The 25,464-nt window shown below is 54.8% G+C and overlaps 1 protein-coding gene across 1 annotated transcript in view; it reads right to left on the minus strand.

Moving 5' to 3' along the window:
- Positions 1 to 463: 463 nt before the first annotated feature.
- The window catches only part of LOC119958688 (uncharacterized threonine-rich GPI-anchored glycoprotein PJ4664.02-like), a 41,860-nt gene continuing 16,859 nt past the window's right edge, over positions 464 to 25,464 (minus strand). Inside the window, exons 3-7 of the mRNA XM_038787265.1 lie at positions 24,591 to 24,664; positions 23,229 to 23,365; positions 20,790 to 20,929; positions 18,928 to 19,083; positions 464 to 1,292 (exon numbers count right to left, since the gene is read on the minus strand). Coding sequence (XP_038643193.1) covers positions 1,227 to 1,292; positions 18,928 to 19,083; positions 20,790 to 20,929; positions 23,229 to 23,365; positions 24,591 to 24,664 — 573 coding nt within the window. The 3' untranslated portion in view covers positions 464 to 1,226. The remainder of the gene's footprint in view (positions 1,293 to 18,927; positions 19,084 to 20,789; positions 20,930 to 23,228; positions 23,366 to 24,590; positions 24,665 to 25,464) is intronic.

The following is a 25,464-nucleotide window of genomic DNA, read 5'->3' on the forward strand; positions in this document are numbered from 1 at the left end:
ATAATCTATGCCAATGTTTACGTCTGAAAGTAACTCTGTGCATCAGAACTGGTTAAACTGACATTAATGAACAGCCATATCAGCACTAATCTATTTCAATCATAGCATTTACAGTGCAAAAGGAGGCCATTCGGCCCATCGAGTCTGCATTGGCCCTTGGAAAGAGCGCCCTACTTAAGCCCACACCTCCACCCTATCCCCGTAACCTAACCCCTTAGACACGAAGGGGCAATTTAGCGTGACCAATCGACCTAACCTGCATGTCTTTGGACTGTGGGAGGAAACCGGAGCACCCGGAGGAAACCCGCGCAGACACGGGGAGAACGTGCAGACTCCGCACAGTCACCCGAGGCCGGAATTGAATCCGGGACCCTGGAGCTGTGAGGCAGCAGTGCTAACCTCTGTGCGGCCTGGGTCCCTGGCGCTGTGAGGCTGCAGTGCTAACCACTGTGCGGCCTGGGTCCCTGGAGCTGTGAGGCAGCAGTGCTAACCACTGTGCGGCCCTGAGTACCAAGCAGGCAACGTCAGGCTCAGTGGGAAAGGCATTAAACTACTGCGGCCTCTGCTCCCCTCTCCAAACCCATCCCAACCTTCGGCAACGGCCTCATCCCAAAAACACTACCTGTTTTGCAAACTGAAACTTCAGTAAAAACTCAGTGAGGAATTTCGACAATGCTCATGCGATCGGAGGATTAGTGAGGTCGGAAGGGAAGACCACAACGCAGCCCACACTAATCTGCCAATCACGCTGAATCCCAAACGGATCCCAGCAATTCCTGTTCTGTGCAGCAGCCCACGTGGACCCTGGTGATTCCCGTGGGATCCCCCAACCCCTCTCCTCCCCACCCCACCCCCGAAAATTCCTGCACCGCGCTGTGTTCAAGGCTTTGAATATTCTTCCCGCTCAAAGTAAGTCGCCCTCCCGTTTCTCATGTGACCTTGTTATTATCTTAACATCCTAAACATTGGACGTTTAAGTTTGGCTTGTGCGGTAAGGGTCACCGTACGTCCCCGTCACTTTCTTTCATGGCACTTGGCGTCGGTATTGGCAGTGAGGAGATCGAACGTTTATCCTGGGGAGAGAGGGGAGGGAGGGGGGGGGAGAACACATTCCTTTGATAATATTTAAAAACGAAAGAATAGACTTAAAATTAAGTTTCATAGCTGCCCCGCTGCGTGCTTGAATTGGAGGCCGCGTTCCACCTGAAATCTCCCGTCCACCTTGTTCATAAGTTGTCCGACTCCACAGCATGGTTTGTATATGAGTACATGTTTGTGCTGTTCCCGGGCATCTGCAAAAGTAGCCCAACAAATCGCAAATTATTAAGTGCGCAACACATTTCATTTCCACCCATTAGCCTTTATACACAGGCAATCGAAATAGAACAGCAAATTATGTCACACCCCCCCCCCCCAATCTAATTTACTCCATTCTTACACCTATGATGGGGAGGCGTGGTGGCGCAGTGGGCTAGCAAGCCAGGGACCCAGGGGTAATGCTCCAGGGACCTGGGTTCAAATCCCCGGATGGTGAAATTTGAATTCAATAAAAATCTGGATTTGTGATGATGAAATCATTGTCGTTTGTCGTAAAAACCCACCTGGTTCACGAATGTCCTTTCGGGAAGGAAATCTGCCGTCCTTACCTGGTCTGGCCTACGTGTGACTCCAGATCGACGTGGTTGACACTTAACTACCCCCCAAGGGCAATTAGGGATGGGCAGTAATTGCTGGTGTAGCCAGCGACTCACACGTTCCCATGAACTAATAAAAAAAACCCTACTCTCGATGTGTCTCAACCAATAGTTTCTTTTTTCTCTTTTCTATTCATTTAGAGTTCCCAATACTTTTTTTTCCCAATTAAGGGGCAGCTTCACAGCTCCAGGGTCCCGGGTTCGATTCCCGGCTTGGGGTCACTGTCTGTGCGGAGTCTGCACGTTCTCCCCGTGTCTGCGTGGGTTTCCTCCGGGTGCTCCGGTTTCCTCCCACAAGTCCCAAAAGACGTGCTTAGATGAATTGGACATTCTGAATTCTCCCTCTGTGTACCCGAACAGGCGGCGGAGTGTGGCGACTAGGGGCTTTTCACAGTAACTTCATTGTACAGTAGTGTTTTTTTAAAATAAATTTAGAGTACCCAATTCATTTTTACAATTAAGGGGCAATTTAGCGTGGCCAATCCACCTACCCTGCACATCTTTGGGTTGTGGGGGCGAAACCCACGCAGACGCGAGGAGAATGTGCAAACTCCACACTGACAGTGACCCAGAGCCGGGATTGAACCTGGGACCTCAGCACCGTGAGGCAGCAGGGCTAACCACTGCCCTCATTGCAATGTTAAGGTAAGCCTACTTGTGCCAAGAAAGATTATTTTAAAAAATAATAATTTATCGTGGCCAATCCACCTCCCCTGCACATCTTAGTGTTTGAACAAAGAACAAAGAGTATTGCAGAGGAACAGGCCCTTCGGCCCTCCAAGCCTGTGCTGACCATGCTGCCCGTCTAAACTAAAATCTTCCACACTTCCGGGGTCCGTATCCCTCTATTCCCATCCTATTCATGTATTTGTCAAGATGCCCCTTAAACGTCACTATCATCCCTGCTTCCACCACCTCCTCCGGCAGCGAGTTCCAGGCACCCACTACCCTCTGTATAAAAAAACTTGCCTCGTACATCTCCTCTAAACCTTGCCCCTCGCACCTTAAACCTATGCTCCCTAGGAATTGACCCCTCTACCCTGGGGAAAAATCTCTGACTATCCACTCTGTCTATGCCCCTCATAATTCTGTAGACGTGGCTGTGGGGGGTCAAACCCACGCAGACACGGGGAGAATGTGCAAACTTCACACGGACAGTGACCCAGGGCCGGGATCAAACCTGGGACCTCGGCGCTGTGAGGCAGCGGTGCTAACCACTGCGCCACCATGCCGTTCCCCCACCCCCCCCCCACTCTATAAATAGTTTTGATAGAATATTCAGAGACATCAGCTGAAATGAAATGAAAATGAAAATGAAAATCGCTTATTGTCACGAGTAGGCTTCAATGAAGTTACTGTGAAAAGCCCCTAGTCGCCACATTCCGGCGCCTGTCCGGGGAGGCTGGTACGGGAATCGAACCGTGCTGCTTGCCCGCCTTGGTCTGCTTTAAAAGCCAGCGATTTAGCCCAGTGTGCTAAACCAGCCCCATATGAACATAGTCTTGTCCCCAGCCTCTGGACAAACCACCATTTTCAGGAGTCAGGGATAGCAGGAGTGGCTCATTCTTTCCCACCTTTCCAATGTGAAACGCGTTGCAAATTCCCAGTCGTTTCCCCGGACGCGGGATGAAATCACTAACCTCAGCAAAATTCATTTCCCGAAGCCTAACTCTCCCTCTCCCTTTGCTCCAGTGGACTGCAGGGAGAACGCGAATTGTAATAAAGTTGTGAAACAGCCGTGGATGGGGGTAGCGGAGCAGTGAGCCCCCCCAGGGGAGGGGGAGGGAGTGGGGGGGGGGGGGGGGGGGGGGGGGTTCCAGTAATATTCTCCGCTCGTAGCAAAAGCGCCCAGTTTCACTTCCGCCCACGAAAAGTGTTCGATCCAGTCAACCCTGGTGCTGCTCAGAATAATTGGTGGCCCAATCTGGAAGCAAATGCATTTAAACAACACGGGATCGGAGTAGAGCGAGGGACAGATTGCAGTTCGAGAGGAATTAGAATTGGAGATGAGTGTGACGTACGACGTGGGAATTAAGCTTCACTCATTTATAACGTAAACCTCGGCTGGATCCTCCTCGCTAGCTGGGGATGAGCATGTTAGAAGGATGGTTGTGTAAACGACCATCTGATCTTCCGTACGGGCAACGGGACCTTAAATCTTTGGGTTGTGGGGGGCAGCACGGTGGCACAGTGGGTAGCATTGCTGCCTCACGGCGCCGAGGTCCCAGACCCGCGCAGTCACGGGGAGAATGTGCGAACTCTACACGGGACAGTGACCCTGGGCCGGGATCGAACCCGGGTCCTCGGCGTCGTGAGGCTGCAGTGCTAACCACTGCGCCACGAGCCGCCTCAGAATTTTGTACGCTTACATGCGAGACTGCTTTACCATCTTAGGGGCCAGAGATCATCCATCTCCAACTCTCCCGTGTCCAACGCCTCATTCGTATCCCGTGTGTGCGTGGGTTTCCTCCGGGTGCTCCGGTTTCCTCCCACAGTCCAAAGATGTGCGGGTTAGGTGGATTGGCCATGCTAAATTGCCCGTAGTGTAAGGTTAATGGGGGGATTGTTGGGTTATGGGTATACGGGTTACGTGGGTTTAAGTAGGGTGATCATTGTTCGGCACAACATCGAGGGCCGAGGGGCCTGTTCTGTGCTGTACTGTTCTATGTTCTAATCCCCAGAACCTCATCATAATCACCATCATCACCTTTACTAGTGTCACAAGTAGGCTGACATTAGCACTGCAATGAAGTTACTGTGAAAAGCCCCTAGTCGCCACATTCCGGCGCCTGTTCGGGTACACAGAGGGAGAATTCAGAATGTCCAATTCGCCCAACAAACACGTCTTTCGGGACTTGTGGGAGGAAACCGGAGCACCCGGAGGAAACCCACGCAGGCACGGGGAGGACGTGCAGACTCCGCACAGACAGTGACCCAGCCGGGAATCGAACCCGGGACCCTGGCGCGGTGAAGCAACAGTGCTAACCACTGTTAACCCTGCCGCTCCATGCTTTCCCCATTGTCCTCCCACCCTCCAGCCCGCCACTTCTCTCCCACAGCGGCCAGCCCTTCTGTGTGACCGGGACTCCTGATGTGTAATCACACAAAATGTTCTTGAAATGATTATTCACAACGAGCCAAGAATTATTTAACCTCGACATACTGGAGTAAAGCGGCTTGTGTTAATCAGCTGATTTTGAGATAGTACATTCCAGGAAGATCGCTATCGGAGAAGGCGGGAGGGGCTGGATAGAGTTTCAGTCACAGGTGCATGAGGCTGCTCACAGTTTACTGTCCAAATCGGCTGAAATGGGTCAGGCTGAATCTATTCTCATGGCATGGGATACACAGCTGTACGGAAAATCCGGAACATTGAAAATCCTCAAGAATCAGGATTCTTGCATCATAACAGAGTTCAACTGAGAGAAAAACAAAATCATATAAACAATTTGATACTGAAGCATCATGGTGGTGTAGTGGTTAGCTCTGGAGAACGGCGCAGTGGTTAGCATTGCTGCCTCATGGCGCTGAGGTCCCAGGTTCGATCCCCGGCTCTGGGTCACTGTCCGTGTGGAGTTTGCACATTCTCCCCGTGTCTGCGTGGGTTTCACCCCCCACAACCCAAAGATGTGCAGGGTAGGTGGATTGGCCACGCTAAATTGCCCCTTAGTTGGGACAAAAACAGGGCGGCGCAGTGGTTAGCTCCGATGCCTCACGGCGTCGTGGTCCCGGGTTCGATTCTGTGTCACTGTCCGTGTGGAGTTTGCACATTCTCCCCGTGTCTGCGTGGGTCTCACCCCCACAACCCAAAGATGTGCGGGGTAGGTGGATTGGCCACGCTAAATTGCCCCTTCATTGGGAAAAATGAATTGGGCACTCTAAATTTATTAAAACAAAAGATGGGGTTTGGCCAAAAGCTTGATCTGAATTTTAAGTTGGGACATTTTAAGGGGGCAGGGTGTTTGATGGAGAGGCTAACGACCTCCGAAGGGGTACTATCTGATCTGAACAATTGGAAGTGTAGATGTCATTGCCAGGGTTAAGAGAACGGGAGGTGGCATGGACGCTGGGAGGAGGTGGGTCGTGTTACGAATGTTAGATGTGTTCCAGAGGTTATATTGTTAGAAACTAACATTCAAATCCAATAGGATGCCAAGTTGGCCAACAGTCTGGTCCAACTCCAAACTGTGGCCAGAGGAGAGAAAGGAGAAATCTATGGGAAGGTAGCAGAATCTAGCTTTGATCTTTCCAAAACTTAACTGGATCAAACATCAGCTTAGGCCATAGAATTTATAGTGCAGAAGGAGGCCACTCGGCCCTTCGTGTCTACACCAGCCTGTGAAAGTGCACCCCACCCAAGCTCACACCTCTACCTTATCCCCACCACTCAACCTAACGTTTGGACACCGTGGGGCAATTCAGCATGGCCAATCCACCTAACCCGCACATCTTTCGACTGTGGGAGGAAACCGGAGCACCCGGAGGAAACCCACGCACACACGGGGAGAATGTGCAAACTCCACACGGACAGTGACCCAGAGCCGGGATCGAACCCGGATCCTCAGCGCCGCAGTCCCAGTGCTAACCCACTGCGCCACGTGCCGCCCTTTTCTCTTCTTTCACCAGCGCAGACACGATGGCCTCTTTCGCTGCTGGTCTCGCCATCTTCAATCCAAACCTCAGTCGGAGACTTCAGTTTGTAGATGCTGCTGGAATGTGCACACTCAGAAATCCAGGTCACCGCTTCCTCTGAAGCGAATGGGAAAATGGGCCTTTCCACTAAACACTGGGACATATAAAACTAAGGTCCTCTTCCCAGCAACCCCCACAGAAAAATGCCCCTGTCCCTTCAATTCAGATCAACGTCCCAGAAAATGTAGAACGCTTTCCATGTCTTGAAAGCCTTAAGCTCGCTGAATGCAGACTCAAACAAAATTCATCAATGCCGCTAATGTCCACCTCACCTCATCTACTGAGAGACATCGCTGCATGTTCTCCCCGTGTCTGTGTGCGCCTCACCCCCCACAACCCGAAGATGCGGCAGGTAGTTGGATCGGCCACACTAAATTGCCCCATTGATCGGAAAAATTAAATAAAAATAAATGTTAAACTTCTGCAGATGATACAAAGATCTGCAGAGGGACAGGTAGTATTGAGGGAGCCAGGGGGCCGCAGAAGGACTTGGACAAGCTAGGAGAGCGGGCAATGAAGTGGCAGGTCAAATACAATGTGGAAATGTGTGAGGTTATGCACTTTGGAAGGAGAATGGAGGCAGAGGCTATTTTCTAAATGGGGAAATGCTTCAGAAAGCAGAAGCACAAAGGGACTTGGGAGTCCTTGTCACGATTCTTTTAAGGTTAATGTGCAGGTTCAGTCGGCAGTTAGGAAGGCAAATGCAATGTTAGCATTCATGTCGAGAGGGCTAGAATACAAGACCAGGGATTTACTTCTGAGGCTGTATAAGGCTCTGGTCAGACCCCATTTGGAGTATTGTGGGCAGTTTTGGGCCCCGTATCTAAGGAAGGATGTGCTGGGCCTTGGAAAGGGTCCAGAGGAGGTTCACAAGAATGATCCCTGGAATGAAGAACTTGTCGTATGAGGAACGGTTGAGGACTCTGGGTCTGTACTCGTTGGAGTTTAGAAGGATGTGGGGGGATCTTATTGAAACTTTCAGGATACTGCGAGGCCTGGATAGAGAGGACGTGGAGAGGATGCTTCCACTTGTAGGAAAAACTAGAAGCAGAGGACACAATCTCGGACTAAAGGGACGATCCTTTAAAACAGAGATGAGGAGGAATTTCTTCAGCCAGAGGGTGGTGAATCTGTGGAACTCTTTGCCGCAGAAGGCTGTGGAGGCCAAATCACTGAGTGTCTTTAAGACAGAGATAGCGAGGTTCTTGATTAATAAGGGGTTCAGGGGTTATGGGGAGAAGGCAGGAGAATGGGGGATGAGAAAATATCAGCCGTGATTGAATGGCGGAGCAGACTCGATGGGCCGAGTGGCCTAATTCTGCTCCTGTGTCTTATGGTCATATGACAGGCGAACACCCTAAAACTCAACTGAGTCTGAAGCAATAGCCAAGAGTCAGACTGAAGTTTTGGCTGCGATCCAGTGGTGGAAACGGAGAGATAAATGCAGCTACCTCCTGATTGAACAGGGGCAGCAAAACAAATGGAACAATCTCAAAATGCAGGTGCTAAAATGCCCTGGTGACCTCATCAGGAGCTTGTGACTGTAAACAGAAGAGAAGAGCAGCACAAACAACACAGAGTCAGTCCCGCTGGAGGAACCTGTTGTACAAACAGCCCGAGGACCCAAAGCAGCAGCGACTGGCTCTCCGTGAGCACACGGAGCTTTCTCTCTCGTGTCACGTTGGCAAGTGGTCTCGATCGGCTGCCCTGCTGTTCTCCACAGGGGTGATGACACACCGAGAGATGGTGCAAAGTCATTTCGTGGGGAGTGGGAAGAATGAAAAACGCCACAGACCAAGGTGTTCCTTCTCCCTGTCACTTGGGGCATTGCTGTTCATCCATCGATCACAAATTCACCCCCTGACCTGTGTTAAATGAACCAAACTCAGCCCGGGCTCCATCATAAAACACTGCAATTGTCCTCAGTGCCCAGATGGGGAGTTCAGCCAATAGAATTATAGAATTCCTAGAGTGCAAGAGGAGCCCATTCGGCCCATCGTCTCTGCATCAACTCTCTCTGAATGAACACCCTCTACTTAGGCTCGCTCCCCCGCCCTAACCCCACCTAACCATCCTTGGACACTGAGCGGCCATTTTATCATGGCCAATCCGTCTAATCTTGGTGAAGCCTCGCCTGAAGTATTGTGTACAGGCTGGGACTCCTTACCTGAGGAATGGCTGTACTGGCCTTAGAGGGAGTGTAGCATGTGCCTGTGGCCTACTCCTGGGCCTGTGGCCTACTCCTGGGCCTGTGGCCTACTCCTAGACCTGTGGCCTACTCCTGGGTCTGTGGCCTACTCCTGGGCCTGTGGCCTACTCCTGGGTCTGTGGCCTACTCCTGGGTCTGTGGCCTACTCCTGGGTCTGTGGCCTACTCCTGGGCCTGTGGCCTACTCCTGTGCCTCTGGCCTACTCCTGGGCCTGTGGCCTACTGCTGGGTCTGTGGCCTACTCCTGGGCCTGTGGCCTACTTCTGTGCCTGTGGCCTACTCCTGGGCCTGTGGCCTACTCCTGGGTCTGTGGCCTACTCCTGGGTCTGTGGCCTACTCCTGGGCCTGCGGCCTACTCCTGGCCTGTGGCCTACTCCTGTGCCTGTGGCCTACTCCTGGGCCTGTGGCGCACTCCTGTGCCTGTGGCCTACTCCTGGGCCTGTGGCCTACTCCTGGGTCTGTGGCCTACTCCTGGGCCTGTGGCCTACTCCTGGGCCTGTGGCCTACTCCTGGGTCTGTGGCCTACTCCTGGGTCTGTGGCCTATTCCTGGGACTGTGGCCTACTCCTGGGCCTGTGGCCTACTCCTGGGCCTGTGGCCTACTGCTGGGTCTGTGGCCTACTCCTGGGTCTGTGGCCTACTCGTGGGTCTGTGGTCTACTCCTGGGCCTGTGGCCTACTCCTGGGCCTGTGGCCTACTCCTGGGCCTGTGGCCTACTTCTGTGTCTGTGGCCTACTCCTGGGCCTGCGGCCTACTCCTGGCCTGTGGCCTACTCCTGTGCCTGTGGCCTACTCCTGGGCCTGTGGCGCACTCCTGTGCCTGTGGCCTACTCCTGGGCCTGTGGCCTACTCCTGGGTCTGTGGCCTACTCCTGGGCCTGTGGCCTACTCCTGGGCCTGTGGCCTACTCCTGGGTCTGTGGCCTACTCCTGGGCCTGTGGCCTACTCCTGGGCCTGTGGCCTACTGCTGGGTCTGTGGCCTACTCCTGGGTCTGTGGCCTACTCCTGGGTCTGTGGCCTACTCCTGGGTCTGTGGCCTACTCCTGGGCCTGTGGCCTACTCCTGGGCCTGTGGCCTACTCCTGGGCCTGTGGCCTACTTCTGTGTCTGTGGCCTACTCCTGGGTCTGTGGCCTACTCCTGGGCCTGCGGCCTACTCCTGTGCCTGTGGCCTACTCCTGTGCCTGTGGCCTACTCCTGGGCCTGTGTCCTACTTCTGTGCCTATGGCCTACTCCTGGGCCTGTGGCCTACTCCTGGGTCTGTGGCCTACTCCTGGGTCTGTGGCCTACTCCTGGGTCTGTGGCCTACTCCTGTGCCTGTGGCCTACACCTGGGCTATGGCCTCCTCCTGGGCCTATGGCCTACCCCTGGGCTATGGCCTACTCCTGCACCTATGGCCTACTCCTGGGCCTGTGGCCTACTCCTGGGCCTGTGGCCTACTCCTGGGCCTGTGGCCTACTGCTGGGTCTGTGGCCTACTCCTGGGTCTGTGGCCTACTCCTGGGTCTGTGGCCTACTCCTGGGCCTGTGGCCTACTCCTGGGCCTGTGGCCTACTCCTGGGCCTGTGGCCTACTTCTGTGTCTGTGGCCTACTCCTGGGCCTGCGGCCTACTCCTGGCCTGTGGCCTACTCCTGTGCCTGTGGCCTACTCCTGGGCCTGTGGCGCACTCCTGTGCCTGTGGCCTACTCCTGGGCCTGTGGCCTACTCCTGGGTCTGTGGCCTACTCCTGGGCCTGTGGCCTACTCCTGGGCCTGTGGCCTACTCCTGGGTCTGTGGCCTACTCCTGGGTCTGTGGCCTACTCCTGGGCCTGTGGCCTACTCCTGGGCCTGTGGCCTACTGCTGGGTCTGTGGCCTACTCCTGGGTCTGTGGCCTACTCCTGGGTCTGTGGCCTACTCCTGGGCCTGTGGCCTACTCCTGGGCCTGTGGCCTACTCCTGGGCCTGTGGCCTACTTCTGTATCTGTGGCCTACTCCTGGGTCTGTGGCCTACTCCTGGGCCTGCGGCCTACTCCTGTGCCTGTGGCCTACTCCTGTGCCTGTGTCCTACTTCTGTGCCTATGGCCTACTCCTGGGCCTGTGGCCTACTCCTGGGTCTGTGGCCTACTCCTGGGTCTGTGGCCTACTCCTGGGTCTGTGGCCTACTCCTGTGCCTGTGGCCTACACCTGGGCTATGGCCTACTCCTGGGTCTGTGGCCTACTCCTGGGCCTATGGCCTACTCCTGGGCCTGTGGCCTACTCCTGGGTCTGTGGCCTACTCCTGGGTCTGTGGCCTACTCCTGGGTCTGTGGCCTACTCCTGTGCCTGTGGCCTACACCTGGGCTATGGCCTCCTCCTGGGCCTATGGCCTACCCCTGGGCTATGGCCTACTCCTGCACCTATGGCCTACTCCTGGGCCTATGGCCTACTCCTACGCCTATGGCCTACTCCTGGGCCTGTGGCGTACTCCTGCAGCTATGGCCTACCCCTGGGCTATGGCCTACCCCTGCACCTATGGCCTACCCCTGGGCTATGGCCTACTCCTGCAACTATGGCCTACTCCTGGGCCTATGGCCTACCCCTGGGCTATGGCCTACTCCGGGGCCTATGGCCTACTCCTGGGCCTAGGGCCTACTCCTGGGCCTAGGGCCTACTCCTGTGCCTATGGCCTACTCCTGGACCTATGGCCTACTCCTATGCCTATGGCCTACTCCTGGGCCTGTGGCCTACTCCTGGGCCTGTGACCTACTCCTGGGCTGTGGCCTACTCCTGGGCCTGCGGCTTACCCCTGGGCCTATAGCCTACCCCTGGGTCTGTGGCCTACTCCTGAGCCTATGGCCTACTCCTATGCCTATGTCCTACTCCCATGCCTATGGCCTACTGGGCCTGCAGCCTACCCCTGGGCCTATGGCCTACCCCTGGGCCTATGGCCTACCCCTGGGCCTATGGCCTACTCCTGGGCCTGTGGCCTACCCCTGGGCCTATGGCCTACCCCTGGGCCTATGGCCTACCCCTGGGCCTATGGCCTACTCCTGGGCCTATGGCCTATTCCTGGGCCTGTGGCCTACTCCTGGGCCTATGGCCTACTCCTGGGCCTATGGGTTCCTGGGCTTGTGGCCTACTCCTGGGTCTGTGGCCTACTCCTGGGCCTGCGGCCTACTCCTGGCCTGTGGCCTACTCCTGTGCCTGTGGCCTACTCCTGGGCCTGTGGCGCACTCCTGTGCCTGTGGCCTACTCCTGGGCCTGTGGCCTACTCCTGGGTCTGTGGCCTACTCCTGGGCCTGTGGCCTACTCCTGGGCCTGTGGCCTACTCCTGGGTCTGTGGCCTACTCCTGGGTCTGTGGCCTACTCCTGGGTCTGTGGCCTATTCCTGGGACTGTGGCCTACTCCTGGGCCTGTGGCCTACTCCTGGGCCTGTGGCCTACTGCTGGGTCTGTGGCCTACTCCTGGGTCTGTGGCCTACTCGTGGGTCTGTGGTCTACTCCTGGGCCTGTGGCCTACTCCTGGGCCTGTGGCCTACTCCTGGGCCTGTGGCCTACTTCTGTGTCTGTGGCCTACTCCTGGGCCTGCAGCCTACTCCTGGCCTGTGGCCTACTCCTGTGCCTGTGGCCTACTCCTGGGCCTGTGGCGCACTCCTGTGCCTGTGGCCTACTCCTGGGCCTGTGGCCTACTCCTGGGTCTGTGGCCTACTCCTGGGCCTGTGGCCTACTCCTGGGCCTGTGGCCTACTCCTGGGTCTGTGGCCTACTCCTGGGTCTGTGGCCTACTCCTGGGCCTGTGGCCTACTCCTGGGCCTGTGGCCTACTGCTGGGTCTGTGGCCTACTCCTGGGTCTGTGGCCTACTCCTGGGTCTGTGGCCTACTCCTGGGTCTGTGGCCTACTCCTGGGCCTGTGGCCTACTCCTGGGCCTGTGGCCTACTCCTGGGCCTGTGGCCTACTTCTGTGTCTGTGGCCTACTCCTGGGTCTGTGGCCTACTCCTGGGCCTGCGGCCTACTCCTGTGCCTGTGGCCTACTCCTGTGCCTGTGGCCTACTCCTGGGCCTGTGTCCTACTTCTGTGCCTATGGCCTACTCCTGGGCCTGTGGCCTACTCCTGGGTCTGTGGCCTACTCCTGGGTCTGTGGCCTACTCCTGGGTCTGTGGCCTACTCCTGTGCCTGTGGCCTACACCTGGGCTATGGCCTCCTCCTGGGCCTATGGCCTACCCCTGGGCTATGGCCTACTCCTGCACCTATGGCCTACTCCTGGGCCTGTGGCCTACTCCTGGGCCTGTGGCCTACTCCTGGGCCTGTGGCCTACTGCTGGGTCTGTGGCCTACTCCTGGGTCTGTGGCCTACTCCTGGGTCTGTGGCCTACTCCTGGGCCTGTGGCCTACTCCTGGGCCTGTGGCCTACTCCTGGGCCTGTGGCCTACTTCTGTGTCTGTGGCCTACTCCTGGGCCTGCGGCCTACTCCTGGCCTGTGGCCTACTCCTGTGCCTGTGGCCTACTCCTGGGCCTGTGGCGCACTCCTGTGCCTGTGGCCTACTCCTGGGCCTGTGGCCTACTCCTGGGTCTGTGGCCTACTCCTGGGCCTGTGGCCTACTCCTGGGCCTGTGGCCTACTCCTGGGTCTGTGGCCTACTCCTGGGTCTGTGGCCTACTCCTGGGCCTGTGGCCTACTCCTGGGCCTGTGGCCTACTGCTGGGTCTGTGGCCTACTCCTGGGTCTGTGGCCTACTCCTGGGTCTGTGGCCTACTCCTGGGCCTGTGGCCTACTCCTGGGCCTGTGGCCTACTCCTGGGCCTGTGGCCTACTTCTGTATCTGTGGCCTACTCCTGGGTCTGTGGCCTACTCCTGGGCCTGCGGCCTACTCCTGTGCCTGTGGCCTACTCCTGTGCCTGTGGCCTACTCCTGGGCCTGTGTCCTACTTCTGTGCCTATGGCCTACTCCTGGGTCTGTGGCCTACTCCTGGGTCTGTGGCCTACTCCTGGGTCTGTGGCCTACTCCTGTGCCTGTGGCCTACACCTGGGCTATGGCCTACTCCTGGGTCTGTGGCCTACTCCTGGGCCTATGGCCTACTCCTGGGCCTGTGGCCTACTCCTGGGTCTGTGGCCTACTCCTGGGTCTGTGGCCTACTCCTGGGTCTGTGGCCTACTCCTGTGCCTGTGGCCTACACCTGGGCTATGGCCTCCTCCTGGGCCTATGGCCTACCCCTGGGCTATGGCCTACTCCTGCACCTATGGCCTACTCCTGGGCCTATGGCCTACTCCTACGCCTATGGCCTACTCCTGGGCCTGTGGCGTACTCCTGCAGCTATGGCCTACCCCTGGGCTATGGCCTACCCCTGCACCTATGGCCTACCCCTGGGCTATGGCCTACTCCTGCAACTATGGCCTACTCCTGGGCCTATGGCCTACCCCTGGGCTATGGCCTACTCCGGGGCCTATGGCCTACTCCTGGCCTAGGGCCTACTCCTGGGCCTAGGGCCTACTCCTGTGCCTATGGCCTACTCCTGGACCTATGGCCTACTCCTATGCCTATGGCCTACTCCTGGGCCTGTGGCCTACTCCTGGGCCTGTGACCTACTCCTGGGACTGTGGCCTACTCCTGGGCCTGCGGCTTACCCCTGGGCCTATAGCCTACCCCTGGGTCTGTGGCCTACTCCTGAGCCTATGGCCTACTCCTATGCCTATGTCCTACTCCCATGCCTATGGCCTACTGGGCCTGCAGCCTACCCCTGGGCCTATGGCCTACCCCTGGGCCTATGGCCTACCCCTGGGCCTATGGCCTACTCCTGGGCCTGTGGCCTACCCCTGGGCCTATGGCCTACCCCTGGGCCTATGGCCTACCCCTGGGCCTATGGCCTACCCCTGGGCCTATGGCCTACTCCTGGGCCTATGGCCTATTCCTGGGCCTGTGGCCTACTCCTGGGCCTATGGCCTACTCCTGGGCCTATGGGTTCCTGGGCTTGTGGCCTACTCCTGCGCTTATGGCCTACCCCTGGGCCTATGGCCTACCCCTGGGCCTATGGCCTACTCCTGGGCCTATGGCCTATTCCTGGGCCTGTGGCCTACCCCTGGGCCTGTGGCCTACTCCTGGGCCTGTGGCCTACTCCTACGCCTACATGCCTATGTTTTCTTTTGCATGCTGACCCAACAGTTGTGCATTTCCATCACCGCCTTTTTTTAATGTCGCGATTTTTACCATTGCGCCTCCAGGCCACCATATGGACATCTCGGGATGGGCATTCAAGGCCGGCTCTACCAGCACCATCCATATCCCCAGAATTATTCTTTTAAATTCTGCCATTTTGTTTTATCCCGCTCACCTGATTTGTGCTTTTCCCACACTTTACCCTTTCCATATCCTCAGACTTGATCCACACAAGTTAATTACACACTGGCATCCTCCCGTAGCACAGTTACCCACTGACAGGGTCAGTGTATAGGTTTCAGGGTCTAGGCATTTCTAAAAATAAATTTAGAGTACCCAATTCATTTTTTTCCAATTAAGGGGCAATTTAGCGTGGCCAATCCACCTACCCTGCACATCTTTGGGATGTGGGGGCGAAACCCACGCAGACACGGGGAGAATGTGCAAACTCCACACGGACAGTGACCCAGAGCCGGGATCGAACCCGGGTCCTCTGCGCCGTGAGGCAGCAGTGCTAACCACTTGTGCCCCCGTGCTGCCCCTGGGGTCTCGGTATTTAATCCTGTTTCACCTTCAGTTCTCTTGTCGATAGTGTGGGTAGCCACTCCCCACCTAATTTATTAAACTGAGTTCAGCATACTGGCATGTGGCGGGCACATACCTTCACAGTGACTCAGAGCACAACCCCCTCCATCACAGAGCTACACCCTACTGTCTCCTCCTCGTGAAACATTCCACACGCTCGCTCCCACGATGGCTGGGAGCTTTACGGACGGAACAACTGAGTCCTTTGGATCACGAAGTTCACAGGTTGGGATGGCAATGGCGGACCTTTGACAAGGCCTTTTGATAAGAAATTTTGATAAATTGTGGGTTCAGAAAGAGGGGGGGCCGGAACCGGCTTCACCAACACCCAGGGCGTGAAAGGGCAAAATCGCAATTGTAATTGTAAAGGATTTTTCAAATCAACTTTCAATGAAGGTGTTTGTTGAGGAATACATTTCAGCCGCTGTCTGGAACCTGAATCAGGTCACCTCTACTCTGTGGCCAATCACATTCTTTGCTTCTAGGCTAGTTTCCCAGCTTCCAACTGAATCTGAATCAAAATGAAGAGCGATCCTGTCAATGCTTTCCCACTTCAAGGTCGGAATATTTTCTCCCCAGTCGGGAGCAGAGAGCCGGGAAAATTCCTGGCTCCTCTACCAAGCTGACTGTGGAGATAACGCCCTGGTCAGTTAAGAATTTCCTGGGGAGGGGGGGGGGGGGGGGGCTGGGGCAGGAGTTCATAAGAGTCAGGCCTGTTGCACCTGGAATGAGTTTACAGGCAGTCATAGTGGGCCTGCCAGGTATGGAGGTTGATTGTGGGCAGCACGGTAGCATAGTGGTTAGCACTGCTGCCTCACAGCGCCAGGGTCCCGGGTTCGATTCCCGGCTTGGGACACTGTGTGTGCGGAGTCTGCACGTTCTCCCCGTGTCTGCGTGGGTTTCCTCCGGGTGCTCCGGTTTCCTCCCACAGTCTAAAGATGTGCAGGTTAGGTGGATTGGCCGTGATAAATTGTCCCTTAGCGTCCAAAAAAGGTTAGGTGGGGTTACGGGGAGAGGGTGGAGGTGTAGGGATAGGGTGGAGGTATGGGCTTAGGTAGGGTGCTCTTTCCAAGGGCCGGTGTAGACCCGATAGGCTGAATGGCCTCCTTCTGCACTGTAGATTCTATGATTATTCGATAGGTCTCCCTCGGTACTCTGGGACTTTATACCAGCTGCGAGAAAAAAACAATAAAGCAGCACTCACCCCTCCCCCCACTGCACACTCCCCAAGTCCCATCTATACCAACCTGTGCCACATCACGCCTCACCATCTCTCCATGCTAACCCATTCTCCTGTACCCACTCCCATGGCCTTCACAATCCCAATGCCAGCCCATGCGCCTCCACCCTTTGCCCTTATACCCTCAATGCCAGCCTCCACCATGGGCAGACCTCAGGATCCATAGTGCGATGAAATAAAATAAATATCTAAGCGTCTATTGATAACTTTGTCATTTTAAAAACCCATCCGTAAAAACCCATTCAATGAACTTACACACTTTTTCCCCACATTCATATCTTCGAACAATACCGGAGGGCACTTGATTTTTTCCCAAGGAGCACCTGAACCATCCCAAGGGCGCCTAACCTTCATGGCAGGCTGGTGCAAAAAGATTAAATCACATGGATTCAGGGGTGAATAGCTGGATGGATCCAGAACTGGCCTGGCCATAGAAGGCAGAGGGTAGCAGTGGAAGGGTGTTTTTCCGAATGGAGGTCTGTAACTAGTGGTGTTCCGCAGGGATCAGTTCTGAGACCTCTGCTCTTTGCAATGTATATAAATGACTTGGAAAAAAATGTAGCGGATCTGCTTAGCAAGTTTGCGGATGATACTAAGATTGCAGGAGTTGTGGATAGTGATGAAGATTGTCAGAGAATACAGCAGGATATAGATAGGCTACAAAATTGGGCAGAGAAATGGCAGATGGAGTTTAACCCGGACAGATGCGAGGTGATGCATTTTGGGAGATCCAATTCAGGTGGGAGCAAGAAAATAAATGGCAGAACCATCAGGAGCATAGAGACACAGAGAGATCTGGGCGTGCAGGTCCACAGATCCTTAAAAGTGGCATCACAGGTGGAAATGGTGGTAAAGAAAGCATTTGGCATGTTTGCCTTCATAAGACGGGGTATTGAGTATAAAAGCTCGACAATTATGTTACAGTTATATACAACGTTGGTTAGGCCACATTTGGAATACTGTGTCCAATTCTGGTCACCACACTACCAGAAGGACGTGGAGGCTTTGGAGAGAGGACAGAAAAGGTTTACCAGGATGTTGCCTGGTATGGAAGGTATTAGGAGAGATTGAATAAACTGGGATTGTTCTCCCGAGAGAGACGGAGGCTGAGGGGCGACCTGATAGAAGTTTATAATATTATTAGGGGTATAGACAGGGTGAACAGTTGGAGGCTTTTTCCCAGGGTGGAAATGACAATTACAAGGGGTCACAGGTTCAAGGTGAGGGGGGGAATGGTTCAGTGGAGATGTGCGGGAGAGGTTTTTTACACAGAGGGTGGTGGTGGCCTGGACTGTTCTGCCAAGTGAGGTGGGTTGAGGCAGATACGTTAGCGACCGTTAAGACTTATCTGGATAGGCACATGAACAGATCGTGTAGAGAGGGATAAGGCCTAGATAGGACACGTGATTGGTGCAAGCTTGGAGGGCTATATTGTTCTTTCTTCTAAATGTGTCCATGCATCTCTCCAAATACGTCCAACACCTCTCCTGAAACCCACAAATGGCAATTTGGACATCGCTCTGGCAAAGATAGGCGCAATTCTCCGCAACTGCGATGGGTGGGAGAATAGCGGGAGGTCCGCTCCTACCCCCCCCCCCCAAAATGGCGGGTCCGGTTTTGCGACACGCCGCTCGGAGAAACGCGGGCCGCCGATTCTCCGGCCTGGTGGGCCCGAGCGGCCTGCCGTCCCCGACCTGTTCACGATGGAGGAAACCACGCCTGGTCGCTGCATCGTGAACATGGCGCGCCAGGTAAGTGCGGGGCCTGTGGGGGGCGGATCGCGGATCGAGCACCACGACCGTGCTCGGGAGGGGACTGGCCCGCGATCAGTGCCCACCGATCGTCGGGCCGGTGCCTCGAGGGGACGCACTCTTTCCCCTCCGCCGCCCCGCAAGATCAAGCCGCCACGTCTTGCGGGGCGGCTGAGGGGAAAGACGGCAACCGCGCATGCGCGGGTTTGAGCTGTCCAACCTGCGCATGACGTCATTAGGTGCCGCCGCCGCGTCATTCTTGGCCACCGGGCCTTGAAGCCAGGGACATGGCCCGGCGGCCGAGTTTCCCGGTACGGCACGCCTATCCCCCCCGGGGAGGGAGAATAGGGGGCCGGGAGAGGCTTTCGATGGGCCTTGCGGAGAATTCAGCCCTGGATGTATATAACGCTGCTGCAATCTAACATGTGCAGCTGCCTAAGTGGACCACGGATGCGCAAAGTGCTCCCATCACCCCATTCCCTCCGGGCACAAAATGGTGGGTGACGGGTTCGGGGGGGGGGGGGGGGGGGGGGGGGGGAAGCAGGAATCGGTGGCTTGCCGCTTTTAAAAAAATATCCCTCTCCATCTTTACAATGAATTCAGACCCAACTCTCCCCGAGCTCAAGGATTCAATCAGGTTTTCCGCGGATTGCCCTACCTGGTTGTAGGAATTCTGCTTCCCGTTGGGAGATGTGAATCTGCTATGAGTTGTGTACTGCGGGTAATCGTTCCGATCCGCCATTGGATAGTACGATCCTCGGGAACCAAACAATTCCAGCTGCCCCTTGCTCCTGCGACAGCACACGTAGATTATCTAGAGGGGGGGAGGGAGGGAGGGAGGGGGGTGCGGTTGCAAAATGAAAAAAGCGTTAGTTCTACCAAACAAAACAAGGGTGATAATAACCAGGAATAAAGTTGACAAATTCGTATTTATAATTTGCAAAAAAGCACAAAACAAATGTTGAAATGGATAAACATGCGGCTGGATTCCACAAGGTTCTCCCCAGGGATATAGAACACATAAAACCATCTGTTAGCGTCGACTTAACAACCCTACAAAGGCTTCTCTTAAATAAAGCCTGGGGAAGATCTTGCAGGCAAATCGTAGATCGAACGTTTGGATTTCAATTCCTGACCATTCAGCCACACGCCAGTCTTTTTTCAAAATAAATTTAGGAGTACCCAATTCATTATTTCCCAATGAAATAGGGGCAGCACGGTAGCATGGTGGTTAGCATAAATGCTTCACAGCTCCAGGGTCCCAGGTTCGATTCCCGGCTGGGTCACTGTCTGTGTGGAGTCTGCATGTCCTCCCTCTGTGTGCGTGGGTTTCCTCCGGGTGCTCCGGTTTCCTCCCACAGGCCAAAGATGTGCGGGTTAGGTGGATTGGCTATGCTAAATTGCCCGTAGTGTCCTAATAAAAGTAAGGTTAAGGGGGGGTTGTTGGGTTATGGGTATAGGGTGGATACGTGGGTTTGAGTAGGGTGATCATGGCTCGGCACAACATTGAGGGCCGAAGGGCCTGTTCTGTGCTGTACTGTTCTATGTTCTATGTTCTATGAAAGGGCAATTTAGCGTGGCCAATCCACCCACCCTGCACATCTTTGGGTTGTGGGGGGCGAAACCCACGCAGACACGGGGAGAATGAGCAAACTCCACACGGACAGTGACCCAGAGCCGGGATCGAACCTTATAGAGATAGATAGGTTCTTGATCAATAAGGGGGTCAGGGGGTATGGGGAGAAGGCAGGAGAATGGGGGATGAGAAAATATCAGCCATGATTGAATGGCGGGGCAGATTCGATGGGCCGACTGGCCTAATTCTGCTCCTATGTCTTATGGAAGCTGGGACCTCGGGGTCGTGAGGCAGCAGTGCTAAACCACTGTGCCATCTTGCTGCCCTCAATCACCAGTCTTGGGGAGGCATCAAGTTCTCTGTCTAGGGGCCTGACCAACACAGAACATATGTGCATATTCTTGAAATTCAACTTGAGTTGGACTGCCGTATTCACATCCCTTTATAATAATGATCTTTACTAGTGTCCAATTCACCCAACAAGCACTTCTTTCGGGATTTGTGGGAGGAAACCGGAGCACCCGGAGGAAACCCACGCAGACACGGGGAGAACGTGCAGACTCCGCACGGACAGTGGCCCAAGCCGGGGAATCGAACCCGGGTCTCTGGCGCTGTGAGGCAGCAGTGCTAACCACTGTGCTTACCGTGCCGCGTTGCACTGGATTTGTTCGGAGTCCAATTTCCCTCTTACCCCAGAGAGCAAGCTCAAGCGAGAAGAGGGAGAGAGTAAAGTTTGGCTTTTCGGGAGGCCAAGCCATTTCTCCCAATTCCCTCAAAACTGATGATGACGCTGGCTGAACCGAATTTCAAGCTTGTTCAGTGTCCCCATGGAGGAGGTATGTAGGAGGCAGTGGGAGGTCCACCTCGTTAACCAGGACTGTACAATCTGGAAATGGGAGGATTATCAATGGGTACAGTACAGACGCAAACCATTGAGGACTTACAATGAGGAGCACAATGATGATGACGATCAGGAGGATGACGCAGACAAGAACGAGAAGAGCAATGCCCCAGCCGGGGACCAGAGGAGGCCAAGAGGTTGTGGTTGCTGTGGTTGTAGTGGAGTCGGATGATATCTCATTCACTAAACAAACAAGATGGGATAAATAAAGAACTTTCCTCTGAAATTTGACTTTCATTCTATAATGAGAGGAATACACGGATGAGAAATGGTCGCTCAGCCACACCCTGGGCGGGATTGTCTCAGCCCCGGACCGGGCCGGAGAATCGCGGGGCCACGGCGCCCTGAGATTCTCCGCTTGCCGCCGGCCGAGGACCCCTCTACGCATGTCCACGTTGGCACCCGCACCATAGCGCATGTGCGGATCCCGCGTTGCCCAATTCACGCCGGCATCGGTAGCTGGAGAGTCGTGAACCACTCCAGCGCCGTGCTGGCCCCCTGTAGGGGCCAGAGTTACTCCTGGGAGCGGCCCTTTCACACCGTCGTAAAACGCGACGCCATTTACGACGGAATGGACACTCTGCCGCGGGGTGGGAGAATCCCGCCCCCTATTTCAGAGGCCCAAACGGGATTTTCACCATCTTCCTGCCATACACCCAGATTTCCTGCTCAATCAGGACCCTGTTGAATACTTCACATGGATCAATAAAACAGTGAATATATTCAAGAGGCGGCTGGATATCGCACTGGGGGAGAATGGGATCAAAGGCTATGGGGAGAAAGCAGGATTAGGCTATTGAGTTGGATGATCAGCCATGATGGTGATGAATGGCGGAGCGGCTCGAAGGGCCAAAAGGCCTCCTCCTGCTCCTATTTTTTATGTACCTATGTATCTAAGGAGAAGTAGTGGAGTGGGTCAGGATGGAGGAGGAATCTTGTAAGGGGGTATAGTTTGTGGGCTATGGTGACGGCAGCATTGCCAGTGTCTCCGAGCAGGGAGCCCGGTGGTGCAGTCCACAGTGAAGATATGGAATCAGCTGAGGAGGCATTTTAGGGTGGAAGGGATGTCGGTGCTAACGCCGCTGTGCGAGAATCATGGGTTTGAGCCGGGGGGGATGGATAGTGTATACAGGAGGTGGAGGGAAGTGGGGCTGGTCACGGTGAGGGATCTGTATTTGGAGGAAGGGGTCGCCAGTCTGGAGGAGCTAAGGGAGAGGGTAGAGCTGCCGAGGGGTAGTGAGTTCAGGTATCTGGGTTAGTGTCTTTGCGCAAAAGGTCTGGAAGGGGTTCCCTAGATTGCCGGGATACACCCTGCTGGAGCGACTGCTGCTTCCGGATGTGGAAGGGGAGGGAAGAATTGGGGATATATATAAGTGGCTGGGGGAGCAGGGAGGCGAGCGGGTGGTGAAGATCAAGGAGAAATGGGAAGCGGAGTTGGGAATGGAGATTAATTGGGGAGAATGGAGTGAGGCACTGCGAAGGGTAAACGGGACCTCCTCTTGTGCGAGGATAAGCCTGATACAGGTTAAGGTGGTGCACAGGCTGCATATGACTCGGGCGAGAATGAGTGGGTTCTTTCAGGGGGTAGCAGATGAGTGTGAGAGGTGTGGGCGACGGGGCCAGCGAATCACGCGCACATGGTTTGGGGTTGTGAAAAATTGGGAAGATTCTGGGCGGGAGTGTTCATGGTCTTAGCCAGGATAGTGGAGGAGGACCCGGACCCTTTGGTGGCGATATTTGGGGTTTCAGAGAAGGTGGAGCTCAGGGAGAGGAGGAAGGCCGATGTCGTGGCCTTCACCTCTCTGATTGCACGGCGGTGAATTTTGCTGGAGTGGCGTTCTGCATCGCCACCCGGGGGTAGCGGCTCGGCTGGGTGACCTGTACGACTTCCTGCGGTTAGAGAAGATAAAGTAGGAGTTAATGGGCTCAGCAGGGGAGTTCGAGAAAAGGTGGGGGATGATTGTGACCGTGTTTGAGGGGCTGTTCGTCACGAGGGAGGGGGGGGGGGGGGTGATAAAGGGGGAAAATCTGTCCAGACTGTACAGCTGATTGTTGGGGAGTATGTTTCCCGGGGTGTTTGATCGTTGTCACCAGTTTTGATACATGTTTGTAATAAAATACATTTTTAAAAATGTATCTCGTCTCTAGTTGAATCAATTAAAAGCCTGGCTTCCCAAATTTAAATTTTGTCTATCCCCTTTATAAATCCTCCATCCTGCAAACATTATTCCTTATCCAGTGCTTCCCTCCTGAACTAGCCACAGTGCTGTTCTATAAAGGCCGACTGCTCGAGTGCCTTGCCCAACTGATTGGTGTTCATGTGGGAGCCTGAACCATGAAGTTTTGTCACTGGCTGGGGAAGAGTCACAGAACCGCTCATTTCTGCAACTTCACTCCTCAGCCCAGCAGCAATGACCAGCCGGCACCGGTATTGGTCCCACCTCTCGTGCTAGCCTTCGAAAACATCGGCAAATAGCGCTACCTTTTAAATCTTTGACCTTCAGCCTGTTGATTGTATCGTCCTTCAGAGCTTTATTAAACTGGTCCTTAACTTGCTCGGGGCTTGCCTGACTGGCTGCCTTGAAGGTAGATTTCGTTTCAGCGACGACTGACCCTTCACTTAACGAAACAAACAAAAAAAACTCATCACAAACCATCGATTATGAAACTGCTTCAAAGACATTGGACGCATGGGACTAGAAAAGCCCTCCTGTGAACTCTGAACTATGCTGAGTTAGTTGATTTCTGTCAGAGGACATCAACAAACCAATCAGCATCTTTGGAATGACGGTGATCACGAAGCACGGGCCAATGACATCAGCGCGAATCCTCTTTGTAAATAAATGTAGAATGCCCCATTCTTTTTTTTTTCAATGAAACGAAAAATGAAAATCGCTGATTGTCACGAGTAGGCTTCAAATGAAGTTACTGTGAAAAGCCCCTAGTCGCCACATTCCGGCGCCTGTTCGGGGAGGCTGGTGCGGGAATCGAACCGTGCTGCTGGCCTGCTTTCAAAGCCGGCGATTTAGCCCAGTGTGCTAAACCAGCCCCTAATGATGGGCCAATTTAGTGTAGCGCAGGGGCGGAGAATCCAACTTTACGCCCGATTCTCCCGGGCCCGGGAATCGGCGTGTTCGCGGAGTGCTCCGCGCGACTCAGGGACCATTGACGGAGGCCCCGCCCAGCGATCCTCCGCTCCCGGCAGGCCGAGTTCCCAACTGCGTGGAACTAACCGCCTATTGCCGTCCGGGATGCTCGCGTGGCTCTGCGGCCTCAGTCAGCGGCCGGGGGGGTGGGGGGGTTGGGGGGGGGGGGGGGGGTTGGGGGGGGGGGGGGGGGTTGGGGAGCTACATTTGCATCTGCCTCCGCGGTCCGGGTCCGCCCTGCTAGCCCCCTGCAGGTGAGTGAATTGGGTGATCTTTTCTCATCAGAAACTGGGGGAGTGAAACGCTAGCGTTTTTACCCAAGTCCCATTTCGAGAGAATCCAGCCTGTGAACCCCACTCTGCGCAATTATAAAATTTGAAAGGATATTCGCTCCTGTGTGGAGCAAGTGGCCACACCTCTTTAAATTCGAGGTGCCAGCCCCCAATTTCCTGCCCCTCCACCAGGGGAAATCCCAGCGTAAAGCTTTGCTGAGATTTAATTTGTGTGAACTCACTGTTCAATTTAGCTGACCTGACAAAATCGACACTGCCGTCCCTTTGGGGCAATATCCAATGACTTGTTCTCGGTGGAGATTTTGGCAGGACTGCAAAGCTGAAGCCAGTGTTATTTTTGCGCTTTGATGCTGAACCTTGTGACTGTCCCTCATCACAAGCTATCACAGAGAATGAATGGCTCACCTGAATTGTACAACCTCTGAGCCTTCGTATGATGACTGTAGGTCGCATGTAGAACAATTATAAGCTTCGTCCAGCTGCAAAAATACATTTTTTAAATTCATGATTCGATGGAATGGAACTAAAGCCCCAACAATTTCCTATTATAGAACATAGAACAGTACAGCACAGGCCCTTCGGCCCTCGATGTTGTGCCGAGCCATGATCACCCTACTCAAACCCACGTATCCACCCTATACCCGTAACCCAACAACCCCCCCCATAACCTTACTTTTTTTAGGACACTACGGGCAATTTATCATGGCCAATCCACCTAACCCGCACATCTTTGGACTGTGGGAGGAAACCGGAGCACCCGGAGGAAACCCACGCACACACACGGGGAGGAAGTGCAGACTCCGCACAGACAGTGACCCAGCCGGGAATCGAACCCGGGACCCTGGAGCTGTGAAGCATTTATGCTAACCACCATGCCACCGTGCTAACCCCCCCACCCCCCCCACCCCCACCCAGTAACCCCACCTAACCCTTTTTGTTTGGTCACTAAGGGGCAATTTATCACGGTCAATCCACCTAACCCGCACGTCTTTCGGGACTTGTGGGAGGAAACCGGAGCGGCCGGAGGAAACCCACGCAGACACGGGGAGAACGTGCAGACTCCGCACAGACAGTGACCCAAGACGGGAATCGAACCCGGGACCCTGGAGCTGCGAAGCAGCAGTGCTAACCACTGTGCTACCCTGCCGCCCGGACCTGGGAATCCTCGTGTGCTCCAGCTGATTGCACAAAGTTGTGACGTCTTTCAGAGACACCGCTGGATTGAGAGAAGAGGTTGCATGGTGGCCAAATCAATCATTCAATTGAAAACCAAAGTGAC

This window comes from Scyliorhinus canicula, chromosome 30 (genome assembly GCF_902713615.1).
Source record: "Scyliorhinus canicula chromosome 30, sScyCan1.1, whole genome shotgun sequence".
NCBI lineage: Eukaryota > Metazoa > Chordata > Chondrichthyes > Carcharhiniformes > Scyliorhinidae > Scyliorhinus > Scyliorhinus canicula.